At 37.6% G+C, this 27,825-nt stretch overlaps 1 protein-coding gene across 3 annotated transcripts in view; it reads left to right on the forward strand.

Annotated features, from left to right (window-relative positions):
- NFKBIZ (NFKB inhibitor zeta) overlaps positions 1–27,825 on the forward strand; it is a 163,286-nt gene that overhangs the window by 75,874 nt on the left and 59,587 nt on the right. The window contains exon 12 of one of the 3 annotated variants that reach the window (XM_089910506.1): positions 1–27,825. This exon is cut by the window's right edge and continues 22,288 nt beyond it. The exons of the other annotated variants lie outside the window; for them this stretch is intronic. Coding sequence (XP_089766632.1) covers positions 1–9 — 9 coding nt within the window. The 3' untranslated portion in view covers positions 10–27,825. 3 annotated transcript variants of the gene reach the window in all.

The raw sequence follows: 27,825 nt of genomic DNA on the forward strand, positions 1-27,825 counted from the left end.
CTGCTCTGACAGGTTGTTGGAGGAGGTCATGGAGAGGACGTGACCACCCGTTGACCCAGCAGCTGACCCAGGCAGTTGGGAGTTCCTCCCCACCTCCAGGTCCTTGGAAAGTATGCTTTGCCCACGCTCCCACAGCTGGATCTGCTTTGAAGGATACAGCCCTGAGAGAGCAAGGTGTGGTTGAGACCATCTGGACAGCATACATGACTGAACCCAGCTAAGGCCTGTGTATAAGCTTTAAGATTCTGTCTGGTGGGTGTGGAGATCTACTTGTCCTGCAGCCGCCCACATATAGCCGCATGTGTTAAGTTCCTTTGTTTATTAAACCCGCCACCTACCAATCTCCAGTGGCCTACTTCTTTCTTAAGGCTCTCTTTGCCCTCTGTATATGGGGGCCAGTTTGGGAGCCAACGCAGGTGTAGATGATCTCTAGTTGTGGTTTTGATTTGCATTTCCCTGATGATTAGTGATGTTGAGCATCTTTTCATGTGCCTCTTGGCCATCTGGATGTCTTCTTTGGAGAAATGTCTATTAAGTTGCTCTGCCCAGGTGATGCTTAGCACCTTAATTTTCAATACTTCCTTCTTTTCTAATACAGGCTTTTAAGATTACCAATTTTTTTCTAATTCCTGCTTTTGCTATATTTCCCCAAGTTTTGTTTGTGGTATTTTATTATTAATCAGTTCTACATTTTTTCTATTTTCCAATTTAATTTCTTTTTTTGACTCGAGCTATTTAGAAGTTTATTGATTTTAAACATATGGGATTTTTCTAGTTATCTTTCTGTTAACAAAGTTTAACAACATTGAAGTGTGGTCAGAGACTATGCTTTGAATGAAACCAGTATTTTGGTATTTTTGGAAACTTGCTTCGAGAATCAGTGTGGGTCAATCTTTGTGTTTCAAGTGTGCTTATGCTTTAATTATGCTTGCTCATTTTATAATTATGTAATTAAATACCTTCTATATTCTTGCTGACTTTTTATATTCTTGGTCTATCAGATATAGAAAGATTTGTTAAACTATTACTGAATGATATTGCATTTATTTATTTTTTTCTGCTAACTTTTGCTTAAATATTCTGAGGCTGTGTCAAAATTTGCATGAAAATTTAAAATTATTTCTGTCATATGAAATGTACCTTTTGTCATTATGAAGTGACACTATCTCTAGTAAAGCTTTATGCCTTAGAGTTTATTTCATTTGATATTAATATAGTTGCATAATTATATAATTAATCTCAATACTTTGCTGATCCATGCCTGGCCCTGTGCATTGCTCACCTCCTTCTCCCTTCCCTGCTGCTCCCTGGTCCCACTGGGTGTGACATTGAACAGCTGGAAGGTGGCTTTGGGGGCTAATGATAACAGGAATCCATGATTCCTCCTTCCCCCCAACCCCCCACACCCAGAAAAATTGGGATAGGTATCCAGGAAAGGGGTAAAATTGTCCCATACATTCATACAGTCATGACTGTTCAGCTCTGGTAATGTTCTGTTTCCTTGTTTCTGCCCTGATGTGTAAGGACTGGTCTGGAAGGAATCACGGTAGTCCCATGGTGTTGACAATGGTGTGATCTGGAGTCATATCTGAAGCATCATTAGTCAAAGGGGCCATAGGACCCTAAGGGAGGTCTTGAGTAATGCACATTAAGAAGCCCTGTTCCAAGTAATAGAAGTACCTGGAAATTAGATCTTGAGTTTTCCTGGATGTGCTCCAGTGAGAAGATTAGTCTGGTAAGGACTGTCCTCTCATTTTACACACTTGTACCTACAGGGGCCTTTCCCTATTCCCCACTCCCCCACTGTGCTCCTAAATACAATCTGCCTCTCTGTTGATGGTGACATCCATGGGCAAGGTAACTGGGACAGTTTAACAGCATGGCTGCAATTTTTTTGACATTCTTCCCATCAGGAGGTGGGGTCTATGTCTCCACTTGAATCTGGTAGGCTTGTGACTGCTTTGACTAACAGAGCACACTGGAAGTGACGCTAGCTGACCTCTGAAGCTGGGTCACAAAAGGCCATGCAGCTTCCTCCTTGCTTATTGGAATACTTGTCCTTTGAGCCCTGAGCCATCACACTGTAATTCTGGTTACCTTGAGACGGCCAAGATGGAGAGGCCACGTGTAGGCACCCTGGTCAACAGCCCCAGCTGTGCTTGTCCTTCACCAATCCCAGGCCAAGGGCCAGACATTTGATTAAAGAAACCATATTGAAAGTGGATTCTCTTGTCCCTGCTCTTCCAGCCATACCTTTTGAGTCACCTCACAGTCTTTGGTGTCATCATAGCTGAGGCCCCAGACATTACTCAACAGAAACGAGTCATCCCTCTATGTTCTATTAAAATTCCTGAGCACCAGAATGAAGCAACATAATAGCACGTTTGTTGTTTTATGCCGCTCACTGTTTTTCAGGATGGTTTGTTATGCTGATAGATAACTGAAACAATAATGCCACCAAACAGGCAGTTGAGAGCTCGCTTTTCTGAGTCTATCACCCTTTCTCTTTTTATTCACAGCCACTTATCAGCAAAGATCAGAAAATCAGGATTATGTGGTTGGACATGGAAATGTGTACATAGTAACCACTGCCTTCACTTTGGCGCTTGGCTTAGGACCTTGGTAAACTAGCTGCCAGACTGAGAAGGATCAACCATTTTAAGGAACAAAATGTGTCAAGGCTTTTCACTTGAAAGATATACGTGGAAGGAGACGATTGCTCCCTGCCAAAGGGCTCATCAGTCACAATTAGATTTCATCTATTTGTGGCTAAATGTCTCAGGTGATAATCTGGGGAAATTTGGTGTCTCTAGCCTAATCCTGTTCTATTCACTTGATTCTGAAAAGCAAACAAAATAGCACTTCAAGGCTTCTTCCCCCTGACACGGACTATTTGTTTTAAAATGTGGCTCTGAGGCAGTCTGCATTGTCTTTTGAGGACATCCCAGGAAAAAGACAGCTTTATAGACTAGCTAAATGTTATGCCTGCCAGATTTCAGATGGTGCCAAAACTTAGGCTTTTCTTTTTCTATTGAAGTACTGGGAAGTATTGCAGTACGTTATTGAGAGTGATGAATGGTGTCTATTTAATAAGGACTTTAGTACTTTTATTTTATCGTCATTGCTTTATAAAGCAGACCTTTATTTTCATGCCTTTTCTGGATGAGTTTCCTCTTCTTTATTACCATAATGGCCAGATACGCAAATCCTTGACTAAACTCACTGGCAATATTTATTCTACTTATTTTTAAGCAAATAAAGCACGGTACTCTGGTACAGCTCTCAGAGTTTGGAAGTGTTATAAGCATTTATAGGGAAAATCCTGGAGGGAATTACCTGAGAGTTGGTAAGGAAGGAAAACTGGACAGTAAAATGGCTGAAAGAATCCAGTTGATTCTATCTCTGACATGTCCCTTGAGTTTCTTTTAGCTTCGCCATTTTCTTTTTAGACTGTTACAAAAGGCTGCTATTGCCTTCTTGTCTGTAGACTTGGCTCCCTACCAGCTACTTTCCATGTGGCAGTCACACTGGACTATAAGGGCACAGGCTATGTCTTATTCGTGGTTGTCCCACCATTGCCTAGCCCAGCGCCTGCTGCATAGTTAGTGTACAACAAATGTTTGAATAAATGAACATTGAAAAATTATATTATTTCTGTTCTCTGAAATAGTCAATGGACATGGCCTAAAGAATCAAGTCTACTTTCCTTGGCATGGCACCAGCAGGCAATAGACCCAGGCAGCTGACTGCCACTCAATGATCAGAAAAGGGGTGTGATGCCAGTGAGAGGAGCTAAGTGATAGGGTTGCCAAAAGGTTTAAATTTGATAAAAATTTATATAAATGTGTACCTATATGTGTATATGTGTGTGTATATACACACATATGTGAGAAATGGGGAGTTCAGTGACAATAATTTGCACTATACATTGTATTTTGTACTAAATCAGGTGTCCCCTTTCTTTACTTAATTAAAAAAGCCTTACTATTTGCCTCTAAATAAGTCTCAGGTAAAGTTAAAAAATTACTTCTTATGGATTCAAAATTCAATCTGTTACATTCACAGATTTTCCATGGCACTAAAAACTACTCTACACGTAGGCAGTGCTTCAGAGGCAAATTTACTGTCTGTATTAAATGTACGTTACTTTATTAGTAGAAGTACTTATTTTTTTCAGGAACTAACATTGAATTTTTGATTTCAAGCTATTATGTTTTTTGATAAAGCTGTCAGAATCTCTGTGTGAAAAAGAAAGTGGAAAGGTAGAACCCTATATTGTTAAGAGGGTGGTATTGGGTGAATCTATGTGGCTTCCAGGGCCCTGAAGGGGCCCATGCACCAGGGAGCTTTGCTCTCAGGGCAGGTTTGAAGCAGACTTCATGGCAGAGAGTCAGACCTAGAGAGCAGGAGAGAAGGACTGTGTGAAAGTTGAGTAGTTTGGTAGAAAACCAAAAACCACTTAACTAGAAAACTTTTCTCACTTGTTTTTCCTGACAGGAAAGGCAAATACTGAGAAACACTAATTTGAGACACTAGGCTAATGCTAGAAGGTTGGAAGAGCCTGCCAGTTTCCTGTCTTTCTCCCTCTACAGGTCCCTCCCCATGACTCTCCACAGATCAGCTGGAGAAATCCTTCTAAAAACACCTCAGTCAGGTCATGCTACCACCTACAAAAAGATCCATGGATCAGGGCTTCACATAACATCCACAGATAAAAGCCAAAATCCTTCTGGATTCTGGCCAACTCTCAAAGTCATCTCATACTACTCTCCCCTCTGAGCTTTCAGCTTCATCCATCCTGGAAGTTTCCTGGTCGCTTCTGGAAAACTCCAATCCCATGCTCTTTTAAAAACCTTTACCCTTGCTGCTCCCCTCTGTCCTTAACACTCTTTCTGCAGATATCCACATGGCCTGTCTCCCTGCTTACTTAGGTCTTTGGTCAAAGACCTTTTTCAGAAGCCTTATCTGACTACCTGATGCCCCCTTTTTAACACTCAGTCCTGCCTGACAGTGTCTTAGGAATATGCCTACTTACTGTCTACCCCACTGGAAAGTGAGTTCCTTGAGAGCAGGCACTTCGTTGTGAACACTGATGTAAGCCCCGTGCTTGGAATGGTGTCTGGTATGTATTACAGTTGGTTCATAGTGAATCTTTGTGGAATGGATGAATGAATGAATGAGCATATGAGAGCAATACAAAGTAATAGTTTTGGTGGAAGAAAGTCAGGCAAATGGGTTTATAAATGTTTCTTGAGAACATTTACTCATTATAGGAGATTTTCCTGATAGGAGCAATTGATTTATCTGAACTGAACTTTGTGGAAATAAAAGGAGGGAGGGAAGGAAAGAAGGGACAGTACAGAGGTGGGGAGACAAAAAGGTGGGGTAAAGGTTGGGATGAGTAGTGGTGTGGTTATATGTTCATTCTACGCAGGCAGCATATTCAATCAAGCCTGAAATAGTCAATATCTTCGGTAGAAATTCATGGAAAGATTGTATTGAATAATTTTAAGTGTTTCCCTGACCAATAATAAAGACATGAAACGGATTTTCAAGTAACTTTGTAAGTGGGTGGTGAAGGATTTATCGACATGCTCAATGTAGGCACTGAAAATTAATCAAAAGCCCTAGAGGAACATTAGAGAACTGATAAGATCACCTACTGAGGACACTGAATGCTGTAGGGGACTTTAGGCATTTTCAAGGGTAATTTGAATTACATGAGATTTTCACTTTATGGGCTGCGCCACCTAACCCTGGAGCAAGATGTGACTCCATTGTAAAGAGAGAAGGAAAGACCAGGATTTGATCTGGGTGTGCACTAAAATTCGTAAGGGTGAAAGAGGAAGATGTGTCACAATGGAAGTGGTTCTGTGTATCACTTATCTTTCTAGCTAAGTATTTAAGAAGGGCCTTGAATTTGACCAAACCAAACCATCAGGGGTTGTGAAATCCACATACTTCTTTCTAGTTCACTGTCACCTCTCCATCACACAGAGTAACAAGGTTGGATATGGGCTATCAATTTCCCTGTTTGTCATATAGTAGGTGATTCATTAGGATTTTCCAGTGAGCACTACATTAATGAAACTTCTTGTCTTGGTGCATGTCAGTGCCATTGGAAACCATCATGTGGCTTGCCTGAGATCTGCAGCCTTGGGGCTGGCCTCTGCGAGGGTTTTACAATTTCTGACTCACTTGTCTGTACATTCTTCACATACCCTTAGTGTGGTAGGGCTGAAATGGGCGTGCAGGTACACATGTGAGGTAGTGACAACAGGGGTGAAGCGGAGGAGTATGGAGGTTGAGATGATGCACGATCACATGTAAGATTTGGTGTGCTCTGGGATGCACAAGAATACTTTTTGAAAATCAGCTAAAAGTTGAGGTCAAGGTGAATTTGTTTCTGCATTAACTGACATATACTTTCGTCTCCCTCTCCTTTTGCGTTACATGGGTTTGTTTTGATGTGTAAGGGTGAGGCTACAATCTGAAGGACCTTCCTGGGTGGTTGGTTCACCCTGACCTGTGTTCTAAACCTGAGAAATCACTGAGGTATTTTGTTTTTTGTTTTTGTTTTTTTCAAGAGGAGGGTGGGAAATAGACAAGCAGCTGTGACATCACCTACGGTTTAGGAAGCATCCTCACCAATACAGAACTGTGTTATTTACCTGGGTCTGTTCTTTCTACTCTTCACTGTAAGATGTCCTAGCTGGTTTTGTTTGTTTGTTTTCATTGACTGACTTTCCAAAGTGAAAAGATACAGCCTTTTGTTAACTTACAGAATTCTGAAGGGCACCCAATAAAGTGAAAATAATAATACAAGTTTAGGCTGTGAGGATAGTCTCTGTGGAAAAATTATGATCAGATCTCTAATTTTCTCCATTATCTAGGTCTGTAAGGAAAATAGTTTACTCACTTTATTTCCTCTGTTCCAAATTCATTTTTAGTGATGTAGAGAGTTGCAGATTTTATCACTGTAACACAAAGATGAGCTATTTTGACAATCATCATCTAAATTAAAACGGGTGATAAAGAAGTTCAGGTCTAGAAACACACAGTGCAGCTTAATGATGGAAAAGACCCAACCAGTTTTTAAAACACTGGGATTGAAATTTCATGGCTTCTGAGGATGACTCACTGCTTAGCTGTGTCATGAGTTTCATTTTGAAATGAAATACACTGTGTGGTTTCATTTGAGGCTTCATGTTGATGCAAACAGGAAATGAGCCCATATTGAGAAGTTAGCTTGAAATACATATAATTAATGACAAAAAAAGTGTCAAGCTGTTGTTTGGCCATCCTCCCCACCTCTGTTCTGGCATTACCAGTCTGTTCTACAATTGTAGGATACCTGATGTCTCTCCTCTTGTCTGAGAACTCATAAAGGGCAGGAACTTGCTTAAGCAAATAGAAGGTGCTCCACGAATACCTGTTAAATGAACAAGTGAACATCAGCTCTAAGGGGGTGAAATCCTCAGCTCAAATCTTCCTGGGTAATTGCTGATGAGAAGGCCCTCTTCATCTTCTATGCATTCACACACTTGACTTAAGCAGAGTCTTATTTAGAGAAGCTGTTTTACAGGGTTATTTTCACAATAATATTCACATTCCCACACTTGGATATTCTCTTGAATCCAGTGTGGGAGGAGGGGTTGTGAATGTAGGAAGTATAGTGGAAACAAAGCAGATGTGATGGAAAACCCAGTGATTAATTGTTTTAAAGTTGATTTTAATTTGTTTCAATTTACTTCCATATATTTTGAAGAGGTACAATATTCTAGGCTCTCTTCCAAGGATACTAGACTCTCGTGGTGAGGAGGGAGGCAGAAAGGAGACGTCTTAGATAACCAAAGAAGTTAGAGAAGAAGAAAAAACTGTATCTATAGAAATATGCAACTGAATTGTGAGGTGGTACAATTTAATCTTCAGATGCACGAGCTTTTAAGTCAGACCAGGACTGACGCTAGTTCTACTATTATTATCTCTGAGAACTTGGGAAAATGGCTTAATACTTATTTATATGCAAAATGGGAATAATAATAATACACTATAAGGTTATTACAAGGATTAAATGATACATTCATGTACATCATGAACCAACATGGAGTACCAGATCAGTGAATGTGAGCTCTTAGTGATTAAACATGAGAATGGAAAGGGCTAGGAAGATAGCTCTAGTAACTGAGTTTATTTGAAAGTTTCTGTTGCTAATCCATGTAAAATACAATGTTTTGCTAATAGATGGCATTTGTTACAGGTAGACTGATCAAAATCACCATATAATTGATAGCCTTTGAAAATAAACATTGAGATCAGTACTTATTTTCCCAAAATTTACTGAAGTAAATATCCTGAACCTTCTCCTCAAAAGAACACAGAAGAGAGGACAGAGTTGCTTCATTTCTGACAACCGAAAAGGCTCTCTTCATTGTCCAAATTGTAACCATGCAGTCCAAGGGAGATATATGTACTTTTTAGAGAATAACAGTTTAGATTCTGGAAAAATGCTATAGAGAGTAGCTGAAGAAATTGTTGAAGTCTGGTAACTTTTCAAAACTGAATTTCCATTTTCTGACCTATGTAAACATTTCTCTTTCTTTTAAAATATGGGACTCCAAACTTGTGGGAGAGAGCCTCTTTTCCTGTGCTTATTTAGCTATTTGTCTCATGTTTTATTGAGAATGAGGCCAGTCCATATGAACTCTCTCAATATCTCCTGGAGGGTAACCTCTGTTCCCTTTTTCTACATCAGAAGAAGGTAGCTTGTTCTTTTTCTTGCCATGAACACTGATCTGAGTGTGTTACTGCTCCCTTCTTCTTGCTTTTGCTCCATCCTTTAGGTACCATCTTTTTTCCCTCTTAATCTTTTTTCCTCTGCCCACAAATATGGTGAGGGCCCTTCCTATACTAAAATAACTGTCCTCTGACTCTGCTATTCGAGCGAGCTACTACTTATCTCTCTTCCTTTCACCACCAAATTTCTAAAAGAGTACAAATTCTGCTTTCACTTTGCACTCATGCATTCACTACTTAACCCCTCGTAATATGGCTTCCACCTCTAGCCCTCTATGAAACCACCTTCTGGAAGGTCACCAGATATTTCATATGCAACAAATCTAATAAGCATTTCTCAGTCCTCTTTCTCCTTGTCCTCTCTGCAGGAATTTCCCTTCTTGGGATTTTCCCCTCCTATGTCCTCTGTGATACTGTAGTCTGCTGGGTTCTTTACTCTTTCTGAGAACTCTTCTTTCACCTCCTTCACTAGGTGCTCTTTCTTCCTCCTTCTGCTCCATAATGAAGATATTCTTTTCTCCACATTCTTTGCCTCAGTTAACTTCCCACCCTCTCACATTGCTTTACACATGAATCCCTTCAATCTCTTTTCCCTTCATCTCAAGATCTCTCTCCTTATGATTCCCAAAACCTAGCAATTTCCAACTGTTGTTAGGATATTCTTACTTAGGATATTCTTATCAGCCAGGATTTCAAACTCAGCATATTTAAAACTAAAGTTATTAACTTATACTCACTAAACTCCAAACTCAGATTTTTATTTTGTTTTTATTAATGATACCATTATTAATGAGTCACCTTTTTTTTTGACAGCTTTATTGGAGTATAATTACTTTACAATGGTGTGTTAGTTTCTGCTTTATAACAAAGTGAATCAGTTATACATATACATATGTTCCCATATGTCTTCCCTCTTGCATCTCCCTCCCTCCCACTCTCCCTATCCCACCCCTCTAGGTGGTCACAAAGCACTGAGTTGATCTCCCTGTGCTATGTGGCTGCTTCGCACTAGCTATCTATCTTACGTTTGGTAGTGTATATATGTCCATGTCACTCTCACTTTGTCACAGCTTATCCTTCTCCCTTCCCATATCCTCAAGTCCATTCTCTAGTAGGTCTGTGTAACACATATATATGGAATCTAAGACAGAAAAAATAAGAAAAAAAAAAAAAAAAGGTCATGAAGAACCTAGGGGTAAGATGGGAATGAGTCATCTTTCAAAACTCCTTCCTCCCTCCCTCGTTCTTTCTTCCTCCCTCCCTTTCTCCCTCCCTTTCTCCCTCCCTCTCTTCCTTCCTTCCTTCCTTCCTTCTTTCCTTCCTTCTCATTTCTCATGCTCCATGCCTAATAAATTCTTGTGTACTGAAGATTCTATAGGCTTTGTGTTACACAGGGTGGGAAGAGCATCTATTTTGGACTCAGATAAGTCTGGGTTCACATCGTGGTTTTGCTACTTACTACCCTTTTGGCCTTGAGCAAATTACTTAAGCTCATAGAATCTTGGTATCCTTATCTATAAAATGACAAAAATAAGATCCCCTACATGGCCAATTGAGAGGATTGGAAAAGAGCTGCACATTTTCTACTTACTTATTAATAAATAGTAATCTCATTCTTTCCCATTGCCCTGGTTCTATCTCTCATTCCCATTTTTCTTTTCCATTAAATGGAATAATACTTGTCAAGGTACTTCATGCAGTTCTTGACATGCAGGTGTTCATCATATGTTGTTTTTTCTCTTTCTTCCTTCTGTTGTCTCCTCAGTTCAGACCTATATTTCTTCTTGTCTAGACAATTGGTGGGGCTCCTACATGACTCTGGCTCCTGCCTGGACATTTGGATTCACCCCTGCTCCCCAATAACACTGCTGGTTGGTTGACCTTCCCCAGGCTTCCTCAGATGAGGCCACTCCTCTGTTCAGAAACTTTTGCTGCTTCATTATTTCCCAGAAAATGAAATAGGAAAACATATGGTCCAAGTTATTTTCACAGACTTATATGTCACAATTTTTACACATGGGCTGCATGCCTCTAACTTTTCTGTTCTGCTGCCTTTCCTCCTGGGCCTGGAATGATATCTAACCAGACTCTGTCCACCACATCTGTTTCTACCATGATGCTTTCCCTGATCACCCAAACTCTTGGAAACTCTCTCTTTCCTGATCCCAAAAAGACTTTGCTCTTCTCATCCTCAACTTATTCCCCATTTTAGTGGTTATTTATTGATTAATTTACACTTTCCTACTCCCCCCTCCCAGAGACCGTAGCTCTTTGAGACTGTGTCTAGTTACTGTGTCTATTTTTTGAAGTAGCTAGTCTAGTAGGCACTCAATACATTTTGGCTTAATGAAAATAATGAAACTTTGATATACAGACCCACTTGTGAAAGCAAAAGTATTTTAGACAACAGAACCAGAGTCTATGAGAGGAGAAAGAGAGAAGAGGAATAATAATAAGGAAGAGAAGAAGTAAAAAGAAAGTCAGTTCATTTGGGGAACAAAGTCGTTATTTTCTGATTGGGTCAGAAAAGTATGAAATGCAAAAAGTAGCAAAACTAGGATTATGCTGACAGAGTGAAGGAGTTTTGAAAGCAGTCGCCATGCTATCCCATTCTAATTCTTGGCATAGTATAATGATTAATATCCCATGACAGAAGATATGCTGGCAAACTGCCCTGTATCTGAAAATAAAGGAAATACCCTGGAAAGAATGAGATGTGGTGAAGAGAGGAAGTGACAATGTCCTGAAAAGTTTAGCTCTTAGTCATCACAGGAGCACCCCAAATCTCGGTATGTGTCAAGCAGCCTGACGGGATCCTGGTATCCCTCTTGTCACTCTGTAAAGGCAGTCACTTTGACACAAACAGAGATAAAGCAGCCTAAGTACACGGAGGGGGTCTAGATTTTGGGAACATAAGTGCTGAGTATACAAATGGTACTCAATAAAAGCCTGTTAATTGATGTACCACAGTTTTTGACAGAACTTCTCAGTCTTCCTAGGGTGACAGAACTTCTCTAGGGTCTGATGCAAGAGTAAAGTAAGGCCTCAGAAAATGCTGAGGTTTTCCAGATCACTCAGTAACACTGGGACAAGTGGGCTTGTCTTGGCTAAGATGTAATAGTCATGTCTTACTCTTCCAGAAGCCATTTGTTTTATAAGCTTAAATCAGAAGGGAGAACTTAATGGAATCCAAGAAGGTCTTTGAGAAGCCAAATTTAGGATGATTTTAAAAAGTTTTCTTAAGATGAGAAATAGTGGTTTTCCCTTACCAGGACTTTCTTCTAGTTAAGAGAGCTTACGTCTATGTGGTTGAAAAACTTACATTTCATTATGAATTTGTCAAATAAGCAGAGTATTTAAAACACATTTTTAAGCCTAATATAGAATGTTAATTGTCCCCTTGGACGCATTTGGAAAATCAGAAGTCTCCGAGGAAGTGTGCTTTTGGTGAACTTTGCAGAAATTGCTTGAGCATTCAGGGCTTGCAATGGCTCAGGCCATGATCGTCACCCCTCCATTCGCGTGTCTTAGGTTTGAACATATGCCAGTAACTCAGGGAATTTACTTACTTATCATTTTACCATCAAATACGCCATTATAAATATAGCAAGCGAAGACCAAGGAAATGGCCAAATTATTCATATTGGTGTTTTAATTCCAATGCAAGGTTAAAAAAAAGATTGACTTCATTTTCCCAAACCGTTGTTTAGGCTTTTTGAGCCATAGGAATGAGTTATTTGACATGATGCTTTTTCACTTGCCTTCCTCTCTTTCACTCCAGTTTCTACTAGTATAAAGGCTTCACTTTCTCAGGGGGTTCTAAAACTGCCTTTGAGGGAAACTTCAAGCAATTTCTAGTTAGCTTTATTGATTGTGCTTTTTCATTGAATTCTGGTGCTCTTCCTTAAAATTTGCATAATTGGTTCTTTTTATTTTATTTATTTATTTATTTAGCAGTACGCGGGGCCTCTCACTGTTGTGGCCTCTCCCGTTGCAGAGCACAGGCTCTGGATGCACAGGCTCAGCGGCCATGGCTCACGGGCCCAGCCGCATGTGGGATCTTCCCAGACCGGGGCACGAACCCGTATCTCCTGCATTGGCAGGCGGACTCTCAACCACTGCGCCACCAGGGAAGCCCGCATAATTGGTTCTTAAAGAATTCTGCTAGTGTCATGGTCTCAGACAATGATTATTCCAGGATTTCTTGAATAAAGGTCACCAAAACTTTATTAAATCTCCAAAATACTAAGGAAAACACTTTAAATTCACCTCTGAGAACAGCCTATGATTGCTTTCTGTTGATTTACTACTTGTTTGACAGGATATTACAGTCATGCTTTCCACTACCAGGTTCATGTGGGAAATCTTAGGAACCACTCCATAGCTATCACATTTGTGGACAATTTCAGGTTTTTTGAATTTCCCTCATTATCTTCTGTATTTTCACTGGTTTCAAGTTTACTCATCAAACTTCCTGTTTTTAACCACTGATCCATGCTCCCAGTTGAAAATGTATTTTGAAACTATTCGCTTGAAAAGTTAAGTGAAGTATAACTTTGCAACACAAAAAACCCTCAGAATTTGGGGTTATTTTGTGTTATGGGAGAATTCACTATATTTGGAGAAAGACCTTAACATAGATATGTATTTGTAAAAACGTATTTAAATCTCATAATTGTAGTGGTAATTTAACTGGTCTGTTGGAATTATTTTGTGTGTGTGTGTGTGTGCGTGCGTGCGTGTGTGTGTGTGTGTGTGTGTGTGTGTAGAAGTTAGAAAAGCCTCACTGATTCTAAACAGGACAGACTCATTAAAAAATACATCAACTGTAAAGACTGTGGACTTGCCCAGAGATTAGGCAACCAGATAGACTACCACTGTTCTTCTCCCTAGGTAGTGAAACTGCCATAAAAGTGATCTCATCTTAGACATGTTTTCAGCTTTCCTTACAGGAGGAGCCATGTTTGTGCTACACGATGCTGGCCACTTTGATTGGAGCGGAGGTGGTAACTTGACTAGCTTGGACCAATCAAATACTCTTTTCTATAATAAGGTATTTGGGACTAAAACTTTCTAGTTTAGTTTGGTCCTATTTTGCTGTAGTTGGAATTCTAAGATGACTCCAGTCTCCCTTTAGGTGGCTGTAGTGCTAACCTGCACCTACTTTGGAAGAGAGGTACTGGCTGGTAGTACCCAGCGATACCCTCTGAGTTATGCAGAGTGATCGGCCCCTTCACAAAAGGAGCATAGACCACTACGTATTTTTGAGTTCTTGTATTCACTTTTTATGCTTTTCTGACTCTTCTTTCAGGCCTTTAGTTGTCATTCCTTTTTACAATTTTGGAGCCCATAAAAGAAGAGAAAAATAGTTTTGTTGTTACCCAATTCTGCCCCTTCTGAGTCCATACATTTTATACTGAACTTCTTAGCTGAAGATGTACCACAAAGACATCTGATCATTGAGAACATACTGATCTCCCAACATATCTTGGCCTTTTAGCCTTTGTAGCCTTTTAGCTACAAGCCTTAAAGACCTTGTAGCCTTTTTCCTTCTAGCTCAGCTGTGATGCTGTTGGACTCTTCCAAAAGGAACTTTGGCAAAAACTAAGGGTGGAGTAGGGTGGGAGCAGAGGTGTGGGATGGTGGAAGAATGTAGAAATCAATGAATTTGCATAGTTCAGAGTTCTGATCTGTCCCTTATGTACAGCCAAGATCCAGTGTGGCTAGGTTAACTTTGGAGTAGATAGTCCGTGATCCCTGGATTAGTTTTAAACCTCTGTATTGTGTACATATATTTGAATGAGTGCAAAATTAAAAAAGAAGACACTAAAAGCACAAGCTACAGAAGGAAAAAAAAACAGGTAAATGGGACTTCATCAAAATTAAAAACTTTTGTGCTTCAAATGAGACAAATGGATAAAGAAGATGTGGTACATATACACAATGGAGTATTACTCAGCCATAAAAAGGAACGAAATTGGGTCATTTGTAGAGACGTGGATGACCTAGAGACTGTCATACAGAGTGAAGTAAGTTAGAAAGAGAAAAACAAATATCGTATATTAACGCATGTATGTGGAATCGAGAAAAATGGTACAGATGAACCGGTTTGCAGGGCAGAAATAGAGACACAGATGTTGAAAACAAACGTATGGACACCAAGGGGGGAAAGTGGGGGTGGTGGTGGTGGTGGTGGGATGAATTGGGAGATTGGGATTGACAATATATACACTAATATGTATAAAATAGATAACCAATAAGAACCTGCTGTATAAAAAATAAAAAAAATTTAAAAAGGACACCATCAAGAAAGTAAAAAGACAACCAATGAAATGGGAGAATGTATTTGCAAATCATATCTCTGATAAGGAATTTGTATTCAGTGTATAAAAAGTACTTCTAGGGGCTTCCCTGGTGGCGCAGTGGTTGAGGGTCCGCCTGCCAATGCAGGGGACACGGGTTCGTGCCCCGGTCCGGGAGGATCCCACATGCTGCGGAGCGGCTGGGCCCATGAGCCATGGCCGCTGAGCCTGCACGTCCGGAGCCTGTGCTCCACAACGGGAGAGGCCACAACAGTGAGAGGCCTGCGTACCGCAAAAAAAAAAAAAAAAGTACTTCTACAACTAACAATAAAAGACAAATAATCCAATTATAAATGAGGAAAGGAATTGTATAGACATTTCTCCAAATGACATACAAATTGTCAATAAACACATGAAAAGATGTGACAATATCATTAGTCATTAGGGAAATGCAAATCAAAACCACAATGAGATAACACCTCTTATCTACTAGGATGGCTAAAATAGAATAAAAAACAACAACCAGACAATAACAAGTGTATCTGCACATGTGTATATGTGTGTGCGTGCATGCACGTGTGTATTTTTTGTGGGACTGCTGTTTCTTTATAATACTCTGCATTAACTGGGCCACGTGGAACATTTGTTATATTTGGGTTTTGCTGCCATAGCACTTTACAGTTTACTATGATCTTCATCATATATTATCTACCTCATTTAATCCTTGTAACTATATAAGGTCGGCAGAGTAGTTCATTATTTCCTCTTTTTTGGAGATAAAGAAGTTCAGGCTCAGAGATGTGAATCCTATAAATTGTTAAACTAGGTCTTAAATTCAGGTTCTCTTTACAGGATACCATGCTACTTCTCAAATAATACTGCCTTACATTTCATTGCAATGTTTAGGTAACTTTAAAATAGTGCATTCATCTATATTACTTCATTTTAAACTTCACAACCAACCAATGAGGTGAGCAGGCCAGATAACATATAAATAAATTATATTTATTTTATGGTTGGAGAACATGACACTCAGAATGATCAGAAGTTGTATTTCAAGCACTGCCACTCTTTTACCTGGGACAAATTATTTAACGTTTCTGACTCTAAGTTTTGTTACGTGTCAGTTGAAGGCTCAGATTATATGATCTCAAGGGTCCTTTCGAAGTCTACTATTCTATGATTCTGTCATTTAGAATGTCCCTCCATTAGCAGTTTAATTAAACTACTCATAGACTCCCTAGAATTTTAATAATTTCATCTAATTGGATAACAAAACCCTATCACATCCCAGTTATCTTTTACAGTAAATACTGTGTCTAGCATTTTTTTAAACAAAAAATTTCTGCTGTACCAGCACTTTGCAACCTGGCTGTGGAAAAAAATACCCTTAATATCTACCTCAGCAGGAAGAGTGCATCAGAAGAGAGTCTTCTTTTATTTCCTATTTACTTGCTGCATTATATATCATTTGTTTTCATTTATTTGCAATGATAATACAATGATAATGTATTTTTAAAAGATTTGTTAAAAACTTCTCATATTTTCATATTTCCTTGGCACCTGAAAATGAAGTATTGAGTTAGGTATTTTCAAAAAGCTTCTAGCTCAAGAATTCTGTGACATTTACTTCATGATAACGGAAAGGTAAATTTCAGCTCTTTTCAGGATATTGGTTTAGGAGAATTGGCGGGTGTGAATGTTGACTAACAGTTTTAAAGTTACCTGCATAATCTTTTGATAACAATCAATTAAGTTTCATATTCTGTCAAAATTTCCTCTACAACCCAAGAACCGGCGATCTTATGAGCAGTTATAGCACTTAAAAAAAATCTCCATCCCCTCTGTTTTTTTTTTTTTTTCTCTCTGTTCTGTTCAAACAGGCTATAAATACACAGATAGTGCTTTCTGTTCGTTGACCATATGGGAAATTATCATCCTTCCATTTTCCCCCAGACTGAAAGAAGTTCACTGAAAGAAGAAGACTCTAGTGATGGGCTGAGTTAAACACAGGAAGTCAAAATGCACAGGAAAATCTTGAGAAATGGGAGAGTCAGCTTCAGGGCAGCTTAATTTAAGTCACTTTCCTTTTGATGTTTCTATAAAGGCCACCGAGATATGAGTAGTGGTTCTCCCACCAAACGATAGTTCAGAGATAAAGCCCACCGGGAGAACTACGAGTACGGGGCTTTCTTTGAAAAGTATGACAGACTAGTTAAATGTATTTTACTAAATTTCCAACCCAGTCTTGTAGAGTCAAGAAATTAACTCTAATTCTTGCATAAGCAATGGCTGTTTCTGAGATGTGTTCACAGACCAGCTGCACTTCATTCAATAAGAGTTAAAACCTAGTTCATCAAATCATATTATGAAATATTTATTCTAATTAGTCAGACCTCATTTATTTCATGAAATGTATACATTTCTCTTTCCTAGTAATTAGAAACAAAATTCAAAACCCTATAATAAAAAGTAAAGTATGTGATACATAGTTTTTAAAAGATCTTTTAGATGAATTGTGAGCTAAAAAGTATGAAACTATGATACAAGAATATGTTGCCCTAGGACAACAGGGGCTGACCAATGTTTCACAGTATCATGAGGTTTTGGGATATTTCATAACATTTCAAAAGATGGTTTTCTTGGATCTCTTCCATAGAACATATTTCACTGAAGGTTGAACATATTTCTTCAAATTTACAATATCTTCAAATATACTATTTGGTATTTACTGATTCCTTAATCAGTATGATTATGAAGCATTGTGCTAAGCTATATTCCACATATAATTCTATGTAATAGCGCCATGATCTTTTTGCCCCCATCTTTATTAAGGCATAATTGACAAATAGAAATTGTGTATATTTAAGGTGTATGGCAATGTATGTTTTGATATAGGTATACATTGTGAAATAATTGCCACAATCAAGTAAATTAACATATCCATCGCTCAAATAGTTATCCCTTCCTTCCTTTTTTTTTTTTTTTTTTTGCGGTATGCGGGCCTCTCACTGTTGTGGCCTCTCCCATTGTGGAGCACAGGCTCCGGACGCGCAGGCTCAGCGGCCATGGCTCACGGGCCCAGCCACTCCCCGGCATGTGGGATCTTCCCAGACCAGGGCACGAACCTGTGTCCCCTGCATCGGCAGGCGCACTCTCAACCACTGCGCCACCAGGGATGCCCCTTCCTTCCTTTTTATAGTGAGAACTTAAGATCTACTCTCTTGGCGAATTTCAAGTATACAATATAGTATTGGTAACTATGTTCACATTGCTATACATTAGATCTTTAGAACTTGTTCGTTTTGCATAACTGAAACTTTGTACCGTTTGACCAATATCTCCCCATTTTCCCCTCTCCTGAGACCTGGCAACCACCATTCTCTCTACTTCTATGAATGTGACTATCTTAGATTCCACACATATGTGAGATCATGCAATATTTGTCTTTCTGTTTCTGGCTTATATCACTTAGCATAATGTTCTCCAGGTTCATGCATGTTGTTGTAAATGTCAGGATTTCCTTCCCCTGTAAGGCTGAATAATATTCCGTTGTGTATAATACAAATACCACTTTTGCTTTATGCATTCACCCATCAATGGACATTTAGGTTATTTCCATATCGTAGCTATTGTGAATAATGCTGCAATGAACATGAGAGAGCATACATTTCTTCGAGATACTGATTTCCTTTCCATTGGATATATACTCAGAAGTGGGATTGCTGGATCATAAGGTAATTCTATTTTTAATTTTTTGAGGAACATCCATACTGTTTTTGAAAATGGCTGTACCAATTTACATTCCCATCAATAGTGTATAAACATTCCCATTCTCTACATTCTTGCCAACATTTGTTATTTCTTGTCTTTCAATTAATAGCCATTCTAACAGGTATGAAAACTCTCACTTGTTTTCATTGTAAATAAATGAAAACATTGTGATTTTGATTTGAATTTCTCTGATGATTAGAGATACAGAGCACTTTTTCATGTTCCTCTTGGCCATTTATATGTCTTCTTTCGAGAAATGTCTTCTCAGGTCCTTTGCCCATTAAATTTTTTTTTTTTTTTTTTTGCTATTGAGTTGTATGAATTCCTTATATATTTGGATATTAACCCCTTATCAGATATGTGGTTTGTAAACATTTTCTCCCATTGCATATGTTGCATTTTCATTTTGTTGATGGTTTCCTCTGCTATATGGAAGCTTTTCAGTTTGATGCAATCACACATGTCTTTTTTTGCTTTTGTTGCCTATGATTTTTGTGTTATATCCAAAATATCATTGCCCAGACACAATGTTAAGAAGCTTTCCCCCCATGTTTTCTTCTAACAGTTTTATGGTTTCAGGTCTTATGCTTAAGTCTTTAATCCATTTTAAGTTTGCTTTTGTATATGGCATGAGATATGAGTCCAATTTCATTGTTCTGCATGTGGATATTCAGTTTTCCAAACACCATTTACTGAAGAGACTATCATTTCCGCATTGTATATTCTTGACAGCCTTGTTGAAGATCTATTGACTATACAGAAGTGGATTTACTTCTGGGCTGTCTATTCTGTTGCACTGGTTTATATATCTGTTTTTATGTCAGTGCCATACTGTTTTTATTATTGTAGCTTTGTAATATATTTGGATATCAGGAAGTATGGTGTCTCCAGCTTTGTTCTTTGGCTTTGGCTGTTTGAATTCTTTTGTGGTTCCATATGAATTTTAGAATTATTTTTATATTTCTGTAAAGAATGACACTGGTATTTTGATAGGGATTGCGTTAAATCTGTAGTGGGTAGTATGGACACTTAACAATATTAATTATTCAGTCCGTGTGCATGGAATATCTTTCCATTTATCTGTGTCTTTTAAAATTTCCTTCATCAGTGTTTTACATTTTTGAGTGTACAAATCTTTCACTTCTTTAGTTAAGTCTAATCCTAAGTGCTTTGTTATTTTTGTTGCTATTGTGAAAGAAATTGTTTTCTCAATTTTCTATTTGGATTGTTCATTGTTTGTGTATGGAAATGTGACTGGATTTTGTATGTTGATTTTTTATCCTACAGCTTTACTGAATTTATTATTTCTATCTGTTTTATGTTGAGCAATTAGTTTTCTACATATTTGATTATGTCATCTGTAAGTAGGGATACTTTTACTTCTTCCTTTCTGATTAGGATGCCTTTTTTTTTCTTGTCTAATTGCTCTGGCTAGGACTTCCAGTAATATGTTGAGAAGAAGAGGTGAGAATGGGTATCCTTGCCTTGTACCAGATCTTGATAGGAAAAACTTGCAACATATCCCTATTGATTGTGATGTTAGTGTGGCTTTTCATGTGTGGCCTCTATTGTGTTGAGGTAAATTCCTTTTATAACTATATTGTTGAGAGTTTTAAACATGGAAGTGTTTAACTTTGTTAAATGCTTTTCTTAAGAAATGATCATATACTTTTTTTCTTTCATTTTGTTAATTTGGTGTTATTCATCCATCAATGGACAATTGAGTTGCAAATATCGAACCATCCTTGCTTCCCAGTTTTAAATCCCACTTAGTCATGGTTTATGACCCTTTTAATGTGCTGTTTAATTCAGTTTGCTAGTATTTTATTGTGGATTTTTGCATATATGTTCATCAGGGGAGTTGGCTCATAGTTTTCTTGTGGTATCTTTGTTTGGTTTTGGTATAAGCATGATGATGGTCTCATAAAATGAATTTGGAAGTCTTTTATAGTTTTTGGAAGAGTTTAAAAACATTTGGTATTAATTCTTCTTTGAATGTTTGGTAGAACTCAGCTATGAAACCATCTGGTCCTGGGCTTTTTTTGTTGGAAGATTTCTGATTACTGATTCAATCTCCTTACTTGTTATTGATCTGTTCAGGCTTTCTATTTCTTCTTCTTCTTTTTTTATTTTTATAAATTTATTTATTTATTTTTGGCTGCATTGGGTCTTCATTGCTATGCATGGGCTTTCTCCAGTTGCAGCAAGTGGGGGCTACTCTTCATTGTGGTGTGCAGACTTCTCATTGTGGTGGCTTCTCTTGTTGCACAGCATGGGTTCTAGGCATGTGGGTTTCAGTAGTTGTGGCATGTGGGCTCAATATTGTGGCCCGTGGGTTCTAGAGTGCAGGCTCAGTAGTTGTAGTGCACGGGCTTAGTTGATCCGTGGCATGTGGGATCTTCCTGGACCAGGGCTCAAACCCATGTCCCCTGCATTGGCAGGCAGATTCTTAACCACTGTGCCATCAGGGAAGTCCTCTATTTCTTCTTGATTCAGCTTTGGTAAGTTGTATATTTCTAGGAACTTATATGTTTCTTTTAGGTTATCATCTTCACTGGTGTATAATTGTTCATAATAGTTCCTTTATCCTTTTTATTTCTGAGGTGTCTGTTGTAATATCTCCTCTTTCATTTCTGATTTTATTTAGTTGAGTATTTTCTCTTTTTTTATTAATATAGGTAAGGGTTTGTTGATTTTGTTTATCTTTTCAAAATATCAACTTTTAGTTCTGTTGATTTTTTTCTATTGGTTTTCTATTATCTATCTGATTTAATTCTGCTATAATCTTTACTATTTCCTTCCCTCTTATTACTGCTTTTGCTGTATCCCAAAAGCTTTGATATGTTTTCATTTTCATTCTCTCAAGATATATCTAAAATTCTCTTTTGATTTGTTCTTTGAACCAATTGTCATTCTAGTGTATTGTTTATTTTCCATATATTTGTAAAATTTTCCATTGTCTAGATGTTATTGATTTATATTTTCATTCCCTTATTGTCAGAAAAGGTACTTGGAATGATTTTGATCTTAAATTTGTTAACACTTGCTTTTGTGACCTAATGTGATCTATCCTGAATAATGTTCTGTGTTTGTTTGAAAAGAATGTATATTCTTCTCCTGTTGGGTTGGAAAGTTCTTTATATGTGTCTGTTAGGTTCATTCGGTCTACAGTGTTCAAGTTAGTTATTTCTTTATTGATCTTCTGTCTGTGTGTTCTATCCATTATTTTATGTGGATTATTTAGGTCTTATACTATTATGGTATTGCTGTCAATTTCTCCTTTTAGATTTGTTAATATTCGCTTTATGTATTTAGCTGCTCTGATGTTGGGTGCTTATGTATTTATAATTGTTATATCCTCCTGTTGAATTGACACTTTTATCATTATATAATGACCTTCTTTGTCTCTAGAGACAGTTTTTAACTTAAAGTTTATTTTCTCTGATATAAGAGCCACTCCTGATTTCCTTTTATTACTATTTGCATAAAATATCTTTTTCATCTCTTCACTTTCAGATATGCATGTCTTTAAGTCTAAAGTGAATCTCTTGTAGACAGAATATCACTAGACCTTGTTTTTAATCCATTCAGGCACTTTATGCCTTTTGATTGGGAAGTTTTACTCATTTAAATTTAAAGTAATTACTGATGGGTAATGACTTACTATTTCCATTTTATTAATTGTTATGTCTGTTTTGCAGTTGTTTTTGCTTTCTCTTCTCCACTTGGTGTCTTCCTTTGTATTTGATGATTTTTGTGGTGATTATTTTGATTCTTTTCTCTTTATCTTTTGTTTACCTACTATAGGGTTTTTTCTTCATGGTTAGCTTGAGGCTTACATAAAATATCTTGTAGTTATAACCATCTCTTATACATTGATAACTGAAATTTAATCACAAACAAAACTCCATACTTTTACTCCTTTCCCCCACACATTTTGTGTTCTTATAGTCAAAGTTTGCTTCTTTTTATATTGTGTATCCATTAATAACTTTTATCTTTTTACTGTTACATTAGGGTTAAAAGTAATTTAGACACCACCACAACAGTGCTAAATCATTCTGCATTAGTCATATCTTTACTTTTGTCAGTGAGATTTATGCTTTCATGTTGCTGTTTGGTGTTTTCATTTCAATTTGAAGAACACAAATATTTCTTTTTTTTTTCTAAAAAAAAAATATATATTACATCTTTATTGGAGTATAATTGCTTTACAATGGTGTGTTAGCTTCTGCTTTATAACAAAGTGAATCAGTTATACACATACATATGTTCCCATATCTCTTCCCTCTTGTGTCTCCCTCCCTCCCACCCTCCCTATCCCACCACTCCAGGTGGTCACAAAGCACTGAGCTGATCTCCCTGTGCTATGCAGCTGGTTCCCACTAGCTATCTACCTTACGTTTAGTAGTGTATAAATGTCCATGCCTCTCTCTCGCTTTGTCACATCTTACCCTTCCCCCTCCCCATATCCTCAAGTCCATTCTCTAGTAGGACTGTGTCTTTATTCCTGTCTTACCCCTAGGTTCTTCATGACATTTTTCCCCCTAAATTCCTTATATATGTGTTAGCATATGGTATTTGTCTTTCTATTTCTGACTTACTTCACTCTGTATGACAGACTCTAGGTCTACCCACCTCATTACAAACAGCTCGATTTCATTTCTTTTTATGTCTGAGTAATATTCCATTGTATATATGTGCCACATCTTCTTTATCCATTCACCTGATGATGGACACGTAGGTTGTTTCCATCTCTGGGCTATTGTAAATAGAGCTGCAGTGCACATTTTGGCACATGACTCTTTTTGAATTATGGTTTTCTCAGGGTATATGCCCAGAAGTGGGATTGCTGGGTCATATGGTAGTTCTATTTGTAGTTTTTTAAGGAACCTCCATACTGTTCTCCATAGTGGCTGTATCAATTTACATTCCCACCAACAGTGCAAGAGTGCTCCCTTTTCTCCACATCCTCTCCAGCATTTATTGTTTCTAGATTTTTTGATGATGACCATTCTGACTGGTTTGAGATGATATCTCATTGTAGTTTTGATTTGCATTTCTCTAATGATTAATGATGTTGAGCATTCTTTCATGTGTTTGTTGGCAGTCTGTATATCTTTGGAGAAATGTCTGCTTAGGTCTTCTGCCCATTTTTGGATTGGGTTGTTTGTTTTTTTGTTATTGAGCTGCATGAGCTGCTTATAAATTTTGGAGATTAATCCTTTGTCAGTTGCTTCATTTGCAAATATATTCTCCCATTCTGAGGGTTGTCTTTTGGTCTTGTTTATGGTTTCCTTTGCTGTGAAAAAGCTTTTAAGTTTCATTTATTCCCATTTGTTTACTTTTGTTTTTATTTCCATTTGTCTAGGAGGTGGGTGAAAAAGGATCATGCTGTGATTTATGTCAAAGAGTGTTCTGCCTATGTTTCCCTCTAAGAGTTTGATAGTTTCTGGCCTTACATTTAGGTCTTTAATCCATTTTGAGCTTATTTTTGTCTATGGTGTTAGGAAGTGATCTAATCTCATACTTTTACATGTAGCTGTCCAGTTTTCCCAGCACCACTTATTGAAGAGGCTATCCTTTCTCCACTGTACATTCCTGCCTCCTTTATCAAAGATAAGGTGACCATATGTGTGTGGGTTTATCTCTGGGGTTTCTTTCCTGTTGCATTGATCTATCTTTCTGTTTTTATGGCAGTACCATACTGTCTTGATTACTGTAGCTTTGTAGTATAGTCAGAAGGCAGGGAGCCTGATTCCTCCAGCTCCACTTTTCATTCTCAAGATTGCTTTGGCTATTCAGGGTCTTTTGTGTTTCCATACAAATTGTGAAATTTTTTGTTCTAGTTCTGTGAAAAATGCCCTTGGTAGTTTGATAGGGATTTCATTGAATCTGTAGATTGCTTTGGGTAGTAGAGTCATTTTCACAATGTTGATTATTCCAATCCAAGAACATGGTATATCTCTCCATCTATTTGAATCATCTTTAATTTCTTTCATCAGTGTCTTACAGTTTTCTGCATACAGGACTTTTGTCTCCTTAGGTAGGTTTATTCCTAGATATTTTATTCTTTTTGTTGCAATGGTAAATGGGAGTGTTTTCTTGATTTCACTTTTAGATTTTTCATCATTAGTGTATAGGGATGCCAGAGATTTATGTGCATTAATTTTGTATCCTGCTACCTTACCAAATTCATTGATTAGCTCTAGTAGTTTTCTGGTAGCATCTTTAGGCTTCTCTATGTATAGTATCATGTCATCTGCAAAGAGAGACAGCTTTACTTCTTCTTTTCCGATTTGATTCCTTTTATGTCCTTTTCTTCTCTGATTGCTGTGGCTAAAACTTCCAAAACTATGTTGAATAAGAGTGGTGAGAGTGGGCAAACTTGTCTTGTTCCTGATCTTAGTGGAAATGGTTTCAGTTTTTCACCATTGAGGACGATGTTGGCTGTGGGTTTGTCATATATGGCCTTTATTATGTTGAGGAAAGTTCCCTCTATGCCTGCTTTCTGGAGGGTTTTTATCATAAATATGTGTTGAATTTTGTCGAAAGCTTTCTCTGCATCTATTGAGATAATCATATGGTTTTTCTCCTTCAATTTGTTAATATGGTGTATCACATTGATTGATTTGCGTATATGAAAGAATCCTTGCATTCCTGGAATAAACCCCACTTGATCATGGTGTATGATCCGTTTAATGTGCTGTTGGATTCTGTTTACTAGTATTTTGTTGAGGATTTTTGCATCTATGTTCATCACTGATATTGGCCTGTAGTTTTCTTTCTTTGTGACATCCTTGTCTGGTTTTGGTATCAGGGTGTTGGTGTCCTTGTAGAATGAGTTTGAGATTGTTCTTCCCTCTGCTATATTTTCGAAGAGTTTGAGAAGGATAGGTGTTAGCTCTTGTCTAAATGTTTGATAGAATTCACCTGTGAAGCCATCTGGTCCTGGGCTTTTGTTTGTTGGAAGATTTTTAATCACAGTTTTAATTTCAGTGCTTGTGATTGGTCTGTTCATATTTTCTATTTTTTCCTGATTCATTCTTGGCAGGTTGTGCATTTGTAAGAATTTGTCCATTTCTTCCAGCTTGTCCATTTTATTGGCATAGAGTTGCTTGTAGTAATCTCTCATGATCCTTTATATTTCTGCAGTGTCAGTTGTTACTTCTCCTTTTTCATTTCTAATTCTATTGATTTGAGTCTTCTCCCTTTTTTCTTCATGCATCTGGCTAATGGTTTATCAATTTTTTTTATCTTCTCAAAAAACGAGCTTTTAGTTTTATTGATCTTTGCTATCGTTTCCTTCGTTTCTTTTTCATTTATTTCTGATCTGATTTTTATGATTTCTTTCCTTCTGCTAACTTTGGGGTTTCTTTGTTCTTCTTTCTCTAATTGCTTTAGGTGCAAGGTTAGGTTGTTTATTCGAGATGTTTCCTGTTTCTTAAGGTAGGATTGTATTGCTATAAACTTCCCTCTTAAAACTGGTTTTGCTGCCTCCCATAGGTTTTGGGTCATCGTGTCTCCATTGTCTTTTGTTTCTAGGTATTTTTTAATTTCCTCTTTGACTTCTTCAGTAATCTCTTGGTTATTTAGTAGCATATTGTGTAGCCTCCATGTGTTTGTACATTTTACAGATCTTTTCCTGTAACTGATATCTAGTCTCATAATGTTGTGGTCGGAAAAGATACTTGATACAATTTCAATTTTCTTAAATTTACCAAGGCTTGATTTGTGACCCAAGATATGATCTATCCTGGAGAATGTTCTGTGACCACTTGAGAAGAAAGTGTATTCTATTGTTGGATGGAATGTCCTATAAATATCAATTAAGTCCATCTTTTTTAAAGTATCATTTAAAGCTTGTGTTTCCTTATTTATTTTCATTTTGGATGATCTGTCCATTGGTGAAAGTGGGGTGTTAAAGTCCTCTACTATGAATGTGTTACTGTCAATTTCCCCTTTTATGGCTGTTAGTGTTTGCCTTATGTATTGAGGTGCTCCTATGTTGGGTGCATAAATATTTACAATTGTTATATCTTCTTCTTGGATCTATCCCTTGATCATTATGTAGTGTCCTTCTTTGTCTCTTCTAATAGTCTTTATTTTAAAGTCTTTTGTCTGATATGAGAATTGCTACTCCAGCTTTCTTTTGGTTTCCATTTGCATGAAATATCTTTTTCCATCCCCTTACTTTCAGTCTGTATGTGTCTCTAAGTCTGAAGTGGGTCTCTTGTACACAGCAAATATATGGGTCTTGTTTTTGTATCCATTCAGCCCATCTGTGTCTTTTGGTGCAAGCATTTAGTCCATTTATATTTAAGGCAACTATTGATATGTATGTTCCTATTCCAATTTTTTTAATTGTTTTTGGTTCGTTATTGTAGGTCTTTTCCTTCTCTTTTTTCTCTTGCCTAGAGAAGTTCCTTTAGCATTTGTTGTAAAGCTGGTTTTGTGGTGCTGAATTCTCTCAGCTTTTGCTTGTCTGTAAAGGTTTTAATTTCTCCATCAAATCTGAATGAGATCCCTGCTGGGTAGAGTAATCTTGGTTGCAGGTTTTTCTCCTACATCACTTTAAATATGTCCTGCCAGTCCTTTCTGGCTTTCAGAGTTTCTGCTGAAAGATCAGTGGTTAACCTTATGGGGATTCCCTTTTGTGTTATTTGTTGTTTTTCCCTTGCTGCTTTTAATATGTTTTCTTTGTATTTAATTTTTGACAGTTTGATTAATATGTGTCTTGGCGTGCTTCTCCTTGGATTTATCCTGTATGGGACTTTCTGTGCTTCCTGGACTTGATTAACTATTTCCTTTCCCATATTAGGGAAGTTATCAACTATAATCTCTTCAAATATTTTCTCAGTCCCTTTCTTTTTCTCTTCTTCTTCTGGGACTCCTATAATTCGAATGTTGGTGCATTTAATGTTGTCCCAGAGGTCTCTGAGGCTGTCCTCAG

The sequence above is a fragment of the Delphinapterus leucas genome, chromosome 4, assembly GCF_059928025.1.
Source record: "Delphinapterus leucas isolate spDelLeu-1000000601 "Yukka" chromosome 4, BTC_Dleu_Yukka2, whole genome shotgun sequence".
Classification (NCBI taxonomy): domain Eukaryota; kingdom Metazoa; phylum Chordata; class Mammalia; order Artiodactyla; family Monodontidae; genus Delphinapterus; species Delphinapterus leucas.